This window comes from Chlorella variabilis (genome assembly GCF_000147415.1).
Source record: "Chlorella variabilis unplaced genomic scaffold CHLNCscaffold_29, whole genome shotgun sequence".
Classification (NCBI taxonomy): domain Eukaryota; kingdom Viridiplantae; phylum Chlorophyta; class Trebouxiophyceae; order Chlorellales; family Chlorellaceae; genus Chlorella; species Chlorella variabilis.
Genome location: NW_005435059.1, coordinates 122,157 through 130,614, shown reverse-complemented (window position 1 = coordinate 130,614; position 8,458 = coordinate 122,157). Strand labels below are relative to the sequence as shown.

At 64.9% G+C, this 8,458-nt stretch overlaps 2 protein-coding genes across 2 annotated transcripts; both read right to left on the bottom strand.

Annotated features, from left to right (window-relative positions):
* Positions 1-1,214: 1,214 nt before the first annotated feature.
* Positions 1,215-1,835, bottom strand: CHLNCDRAFT_140147 (hypothetical protein; the record flags this gene model as incomplete). Its single annotated transcript, XM_005843474.1, has 2 exons — positions 1,215-1,365; positions 1,495-1,835. The coding sequence occupies 2 exons, from the start codon at positions 1,833-1,835 to the stop codon at positions 1,215-1,217; spliced, it is 492 nt and encodes a 163-aa protein (XP_005843536.1).
* Positions 1,836-4,041: 2,206 nt separating this feature from the next.
* CHLNCDRAFT_140146 (hypothetical protein) lies at positions 4,042-7,368 on the bottom strand (the record flags this gene model as incomplete). The annotated part of the gene is made up of 4 exons (XM_005843473.1): positions 4,042-4,079; positions 4,653-4,749; positions 6,954-7,073; positions 7,258-7,368. 4 exons carry the CDS (start codon positions 7,366-7,368, stop codon positions 4,042-4,044), a joined length of 366 nt encoding a protein of 121 aa, XP_005843535.1.
* Positions 7,369-8,458: the final 1,090 nt, after the last annotated feature.

The following is an 8,458-nucleotide window of genomic DNA, read 5'->3' as shown; positions in this document are numbered from 1 at the left end:
CGCAAGCTAGTTCTTGCTTTACCAGACTTTAAGCCCACACAAGCAAAGGCGCTGGAGCTAGTGTCTAAACCCTCCGAGAGGGCACAGGTTCGATTCCTCTCATGTCGAAACTTTGTGAGGACAAACGTGGCATAGCTGACCGGCTCAGCGCCAATCCAAGCCAATTCCTTCGGGAACGCCTAATAGAATCGCCAAGGCTTCGGCACAGGCCTCCCCGGGACCCATTCACTACTAGTGGGGGGTACTGCACTTGGCGCGTCGGGCAGATCAAATAATGGTCTAAAGCTAGACGTTAAAAACCGGGAAGTTAAGTCTGTGGAGGCTCTTCCCCACCTTTACCTTTACCTTTACATGAAAACTAGGAGTAGAAAGCGTAGAAAGCACAAGCAAAATGCATGGGGGTAGGAAACCGGGGCCAGGCAGGCAAGTAACAAAAGAAAGCAGACCAAAACAGGAGGAGGGGGGAGGGGGAGAGAGGGAGGCACAACAGGAAGTTAGGAGTTAGTGGCGGTGCAATCTGTACAGAGCACGACAGAAATTGGAAAGTTGGATGGCATCAGGGAGAGTGAAAAATGCATACACAGACTCAGTATGTGCAGGGGTGAAAAGCAGGGGGTACTGAGCGCGCAGCTGCGCAGCCCGTGGGCATCGAAACAATGCGTGTTGCACATCCTCCACATGCCGCTCGCCCGCTGCCGCACAATGAGAGCATAGCCGGTCCGCCCGCTGCTGACGCTGCCAGCGCCCCGTCTCCTCCGCCAGCCAATGCGAGCCGGTGCGCCAGCCAAAGCACGCCAGCGGCCTCGGTGCTGGAGGGTGAAAAGGTAGCCAGGCAGTCCGTCGGCTGTGTCAGCACCGGTGGCAGCAACGTACTCACGGATGCGGGTGCCCTGCGCAGTGTACAACTGCTGGCGGAAGGAAGCTGCGGCAGCCTCGACAATGTCAGACACACCCACAGGCTGGGGCTGGCGCAAATCCACAGTAGCCCCATATGCATGCAACGTTGCTGCCACCTGACCAGCCCAAGGTTGCCCTGCCAACCACACACCCCCGGCCTCAACAGCCAATGCACAGCTGTTATGCAAAGCACGCTGCACAAGACTGGCCTCATCGGCCGACAACACACTGTTCCAGAACCGCCCCACCTGGGCTGCCCAGCGCGCTGCCAGCGGCTGCTGGCCTGTCTCCGCCAGCAACACCAGCGCTAGCGTGGACTACCGCACGCCCAACAGCTGGCGGAGGAAAGCCAGCTGCTGCTGCATGGCAGCGCACTGGGAGCCTGCAGCAATCAGCTGGGGGGACCAGATCTCAGCCCCATAAGACAACACCGGCAACACCATGGCATTAAACATGTGCAGCTGCACCCTGGCACCCCGTAGCCCCAGCTCAGCACAACGGCGCCGCACAGCATGCAAAGCGCGCCCCCCAGCACTAGCGCGTGCTGCTGCTGCAGTGGCAAAAGCACGGCTGCTGTTAAAGTGTACACCCAAATACCGAAACTCGTCGACCGCCTCAATGGCAGCACCGCCATAAGTGAAGGGCAGGCCTGTGGTGGATGGTGGCTGGACGGCCGCAGGCGCAGCCCGCCGCCGCTGCCCCTCGAACACCACCACCTTGGTCTTGCTCACGTAGACCGTCAGACCCCACGCGGCCGCATATGCCTCCAGCCTGTCGAGCTGGTGCTGCAGGCCAGCAGGCGTTGTGGCTAGACAGGCCAAATCGTCAGCATACATCAGTGGGGGCACAGGGCGGCCATCGCCCAGGCATAGCAGCGCAGCCCCGGCCTCCGCTGCCACTGCTGCTGCCAGGTCGTCCACAAATAGGCCAAACAGCATGGGGCTGAGAGGGCAGCCCTGCTTGAGGCCAAGCAGGGACTGGAAGGCGTCAGTGCAGCCCTCAGCTGTCCGCACACACATAGGCACATCGGCATACAGCGCCTGCACAGCCCTCCCCACCGTCTCCAACTTAGCCCACAGCAGGCTGCGTTTTGCTGAGACCCAGTTTCAGCAGGGCCTCACGGCCACTGTTATAGATGGCGCCGCGTGCTCCAATGACAATGATGTGAGGTGTCCGGTCCACTTGCCAACCGGCCTGCTCTAGGGCTGTCATGAGTTGTTCATGTTGTTGCAGTTTGTCTGCCACTTTGGCCCGCCACTGCGTGTCAGAGCAGTAGCCGACTTCCACTACTTGTATAGTGTGACGGTGCTTGTTGCTGACTGCATGCTGGATTTCTTCAGTCGTCGGCGCCCCTGGCAGCCCCAGGATGCGCAGGATGTCGGGGCGCATTCTGCATAGAGTGTCGTCGTGTGCAACATTTTTTGGCAGGAGCCACCGGGGGAGGCGTTTGGCGTCGGCTGTCAGCCCTTCAAGTTCCTCTTGTTTGCACGCATCCAACACAGTGTAGGCATTGCCGTGACAGCTGCCCCTTTGGAGGGCTGTGTGTATCATGCGCACTGCGCTGTCGTGCCGGTGAATGTGCATGGCCTTCATTTGAGGGTGGGTGCATCGTAGCAGAACATGCCCTCCAGAGTCGGGTTCACCACACAGTGGGCACCGGCTGTTCGTGGCAATGGGTTGCCCATGCTTGCCTGGGGAGTAGGGCGCTCCCCATAGGAAGGCTTCCTTTTTCGTCCAGAATTGGCCTGTTCTATGCTTCAAGAGTGTGCGGCGGGCTCCAGCCACCACTCGTGCAGTGCGCCAGAAGGCATTGCTTCCCTTTCCTAGTGCCCGATCGTCTTCTTGCCCATCGTACATCTGTTGGGCGGCGGCCGCACAGATGCCCACCTTGCTGGTGCCGGTTTTGGTGCTGGCATGTACGGCCTTACGGAGAGCACTGGTGAGATTGGACACTGCCCTGAGACTGGCCGGCCCCTCTGCCCCTTCTGGCAGGGGCTCAAAGAAGGCCGGCTGCCACTGGCCGCCAAAGGGCTTGTGGGCTGGCATAACGAAATCGTGGGTTTCATCGGCCCCAGCCGCAGCTTTCGCGGCAGCGTCCGCCTCTTCGTTGCCTGTCACTCCACTGTGGGCTTTCACCGCGGCGGAAGCCAAACTGGCCCTCAGCCCGCACACCCGCCCCCTCTGCCCAGCCAGCCAGGCGACGGTCAAGGGCAGCAGCATACAGTTTGGCGGGGAGGGTACCAACGGCGATGCCGCGGTATGCGCCGCACTCATTGGATGCAGCATTTGCCTTGGGGATCGGGGTGATGGCACTAATGGCCCAGCACCCAGGCAGGCAACCCACACGAGCGCATGCATTGAAGAGGTCCGCCAGTACCGGTGCCATCACGGCTCTGACCCGCTTCAGCACAGGCGGCTTCAGCGGGCCTACCACAGCAGCGCGGTTCCGGGTGCGGCCAATGGCAGCGTCGACCTCTGCAGCGGAGAAGGGGGCTTGGAGCGCAGCGGCAGCCTCAGTGATAGCGGCAGCAGGCTGGCTGGCTGTAGTTGGTGTGGCTGCTGGCCCCTGGCTGCCCTCTTGCAGGCCAGCCCCAACAGGCAGCGGCGGCGGCACAGGCAGCGGAGGCGGCGGTTCACCAAGCAGGCTGCGGAAGTGCTGCAGCCAAGCAGCCCTGGGGATGAGCGCCGAAGCGCGTGCACGCGGGGTGCGGAAGCGGGCGAAGAAGGCAGAGGGATCGTCGCTGAGGAGCTGCGCCAGGCGATCGCCCCTCAGCTGCTGCCGGTGCCTGCGTTCCCGCTGTGCTGCGCGCCGGTACAACGTGCCAAGTCACGCCACCTCTGTCCATGCTCGGCGCCTGACAGCACGGCGGTGCTGCCGTCGCAGCCTCGTCAGCTCTGCGCTCCGCCGAGGGCGGGAACGCTGCGGCTGCTGTGCCTGCTGCCTGCGTTGCATGCCTGCCGCCTCCAGGGCACGGCACACCACCTGCTGCATGTGCATGGCGGCCGCCTCCACCTCCTCCACGCTGCCAGCGGCAGCTGCTGCCTCCCTGACATCATGCATTTCAGCAGCAGTTGCTTCCAGTTGCATGAATGCCTCCACCTGGGGTAGGAGGGCGTCGGTGATGGTGTAGTCCGGCGGCAGCGTCAGGTGGGGGCGGCGGTGGGGGGGGAGGCGCCACGCCCTGCGGTGTGAGGGAGATGTCTGGGCGCAAGTGGCAGTGGTCACCGCCGCCCGGTGGGACCGGCGCTACACGGAGCGAGCGCACTAGGGATAGGAGCCGCGGGCACGCCAAGAAATAATCCACCACAGCCTGTGCATCCCCCCGCCGCCCCCTGCTGGTGGGCTGCGCCGGCACATCCCCTGCCACCAGCCCATTGCACATGAGCAGGCCAGTGGTGTGGCAAAACTGCAGCAACGCCCTGCCATGCCCAGCCAACACGGGGTCTGCTGACCGCCGGAGTGGCGCAGTACTACCGTCAGCAGCGTCGGGCTCCTCCGCTGTGCGCCCATTGAAGTCGCCGCCCACGAGCACCAATCCCGCAGTCATGGCCTGCGCGCTCTCATCAGCCCATAGCATTCATTTGCTCCTTATGGGTGTAACAGACAGACAGACAGACAGACAGCGAGGCCGCCCCCCTTTGTTGCAAGCCAAGCAGGGCCCCGTGCCCGCTCCACTCCCCGCACCTCCCACCAGCCTGCTCCACCACTTGAGCACACACACACCCCACACACACCCTCCCCCACCCCCACCCACCCGACAGCTTCTCTATGCACACATTGTCGATGTTGTGCGCCTCAACAAACACAACCACACACTCCCGCTCAAACTCGCAGCTCTCCATCTGGGACACCTGCCGGCAGGAGGGAGGGAGGCGGCGAGGAGGAGGGTGGTGGGGAGGAGGGAGGCAGGGGAGGTTGAAAGCACGGAGGTACAGGCGGCGGCACCAGCGCCCCGCCGCGCCTGCCTGGCCTCCGCCACCACCATGAGACACCACACGCACACATGGCGCACACAGTGCGCACTCCCCAGCCCACCACCAACAACCCCAGCCCAGCAACACCCCCCAGCACACCCCCACCCGCCCCCCCACCTTGGGGTCAATCATGTACTGGTATCTGTGTGATGGTAGTTGTACACCACGACATTGGAGTAGGCAATCATGCGGCGGGCCAGGAAGTAGGGGCACCAGTGGTGCTTGCGACCCCACACACGAAGGTCGTGCAGCGTAGCGTGTACACGCCTAGGGGCGCGCGGCACGGCGGCGGCAGCCGGGGGCGGCGGCAGGGTGTGGGCACGGCGTGGAGCGCACATGCGGGGGCGGCACCACGCCGCCGCCACACATCCTCTCACACCCTGGGCAGCGTGCCACACACACACCACCATGGCACCGGGCAGCGCCAGGCGGCGGCGGCGGCCAGGCGCGGGCAGCGCCCTCCCGCCGCACCCGCGCCCAGGTGCCCCTCCGGGCCCACCCCCTCCAGCCCTTCATAAAAGCCGCAGGTCTCGATGTCTGTGTCTGGGTCCTGCCCCGCCCCAGTGGCGCACGGGGTCGCGCTGGATGGCTGAGGAGACAGGCCGGTGGCAGCGGCTGGACCGCACCCAGCGCCCATGCCCCCACTGCCAGGCCCCTCTAGAGGACGTACGCCACGCAGTGTATGACTGCCCCCTATACGCTGGGCTGAGGGAGGAGTATGCTGAGCTCTTCCACAGTCCCGGCCACGCCTTGCCCTCCCTGGCCGCCTTCCTCGGCCAGGCCAGGCAGGGCCGGCTGGCCCGGTTTGCCGACCGGGGCCATGAGGAGCATGCTGCTGCCCTGGCACAGTGACTCCCCCGGTTCCCTTGAGTAGGGCCCAGGCATCTTTTGCCCGGCCTTGGCTCCCGACCCACCCCCTCCCCCCGCAGGTAAGAGCAGCGTCAGCGTCAGCAAGCAGCGGTCAGCGGCAGCCCCACCACCCCCACCTCCACCTCACACACTCACTGGCCCTTGCGCGATGGCACGCCGGCATGTTGGCATGGGAACGCCAAGCCCGGCACGGTAGCGGCGGCTGACTGAGTAATGGCACAGCCGACCGCCGCGGCAGGCCACTTTGCACTCCTGCCTGCAATGCATGCACCCTTACATGTGCAGCCTTCTGGTATTTTCATGTGCCTGGGAGATGTGCGGGCATGGGGGCCCATGTGCCCCATGCCATTTGAGTGCCCGGCGGCGGCGCTGCCTGCCGCCGGGAGCCCGCACCAGCATCGGCACCCGTCGGCCTGGCAGGCCTAAGGTGCTAAGGATCCCCACGTCCCCCACCACGTTGTGGGGGTTGCGTGTCCGGCAGGACGGGGAGCGGGGCCAGGGTTGGGTGACCCTGGGACGCTCAGCTGGGGGGAGGGTGGTCGGAGCCATGGAGAGGGTGCTCCATGGTCCACCCCCTCTCTTGATGCCCCTTGATCACGTGTGCCCCCTGCCCAAGGTCTGCTCACGCGGCCTATCATAGCGGGGTGACTGTAACACCTGGAAACACCCGCCCGCTCCCGCACCGAGGGCGCTGTCAGGCGCATGCACTTGGCATCCACGCTCTCATGCGACCCCTCCTCTGCACCACTGGTGGTGGTGGTGGGTGCGGGAGCAGGGGGCGGGGCCAGCGGCATGGCGGCTGTGGCGTGGAGCCAGGGGAGGAGGGTTGCAACGCTGGGTGGCACTGCCATTGGGCTGCAGGGCAGGCGGGGGGCAAGGGCAGGGGCAGGGGCAGGGGGCAGGGGCAAGGGGCCAGGTGCATGCAGCGCGGTGCCACCCACCCGACACCCAGAGGTGTATGCACAGGTTCTTTCTATCAGCCCCAGCGCCAGCATCTTGGGTGCCCCCCCCCCCCGCCGCATCCTGGTTCCGCTGCCGGTACTGCACCAGCTCCTTCAGCTCATCCAGATTACATTATATGTAGTCTGTCTTTGGTCAATCACTGAACTGAATTGATCGGGAGCGAGCGCGGCGCGGTGGCGGCCCGCCCCAGCTGTGCGTTCCCCTCCTGGCCCTCCCCCCCGCCCCTCCCTCCCACCAGCGCGCCGCACCTTCTCCATCTCCGGCACGGTGCGTGTGCAGTAGATGAGCTTGCCCACCTCTGGGTGTGGCAGCTGGTAGGAGGTGATGAGGGACAGCAGCGTCACAGTCTTGCCCATGCCTGTGGGCATCTGCGGCCACCAGGCGGGCGGCAGGGCGCACCGGGGAGCAGAGCCAAGGGCGGGCGCCGTGCTTCAACACATCCTCACCATCCGCCCTACGGCCTGCAGGGCCGGCTGCTCCACCACACCTCAGGTCTCACACCGCCCGCCGCTCAGCCCTGCCCGCCCCTCAGCGCTGCCCGCCCTCGCTCACCTCCAGCAGGCAGTGCCCCTTGGCGTCCAGCTCCAGCATGTACTGGTGCTGCTCAGGGTAGATGAAATGGTAAGGGAAGTACACAGTGAGACCCTCCAGCTGGAAGCGCATGGTGGGGCTGGCGGCCGCCGCCCCTACCGCCGCCACCGCCCGCCCTTTGGGCCTGCGCGATGCGCGCTGCTCTGTCGAGACACGCCTGGAAAGGCTGTGCACGAGTCCAATGAGCGGTGGGACGGAGTGATCGATCTGCTGGCTGCCGACACGGACACAAGGCTGCCACTGGCCCGGCAGCCCTGGGCAGCGCAGGTTAGCCGCGTTCTCGCGGCGGCCGGCGCCCCCTGCGACTTGACTGTTGACGAGGGGGTTGCCATACCTGAATTGACGGAAGCGCTCCTGGAGCGCCATGTTGCCTCGTACACGCACGCATCCGTGAAGGTGCAACGTACATTGAGGACGTGTGGGGGGGCAGCATCTCTGCGGAGGCCTACGCGCCTATGTCGTTCTTGTGCGATGTGCCTGAGCGCCGGCGCCGGGTGCGCCTGGCGCAGTGGCGCACGGGGTCGCGCTGGATGGCTGAGGAGACAGGCCGGTGGCAGCGGCTGGACCGCACCCAGCGCCCATGCCCCCACTGCCAGGCCCCTCTAGAGGACGTACGCCACGCAGTGTATGACTGCCCCCTACACGCTGGGCTGTGGGAGGAGTATGCTGAGCTCTTCCGCAGTCCCGGCCGCGCCTTGCCCTCCCTGGCCGCCTTCCTCGGCCAGGCCAGGCAGGGCCGGCTGGCCCGGTTTGCCGACCGGTGCCATGAGGAGCACGCTGCTGCCCTGGCAAAGTGACTCCCTCGGTTCCCTTGAGTAGGGCCAAGGCATCTTTTGCCCTGTTGTCTGTACTCCCTCTCTTCCCACCCATTCATCTTCCACCTTCACCCCGCACCCATAACAATTTGTGACGGTTCAGTGATTGACCAAAGACAGACTACATATAATGTAATGTAATGTATGTGCCCGGCCTTGGCTCCCGACCCACCCCCTCCCCCCGCAGGTAAGAGCAGCGTCAGCATCAGCAAGCAGCGGTCAGCGGCAGCCCCACCACCCCCACCTCCGCCTCACACACTCACTGGCCCCTTGCGCGATGGTACGCCGGCATGTTGGCATGGGAACGCCAAGCCCGGCACAGTAGCGGCGGCTGATGAGTAATGGCA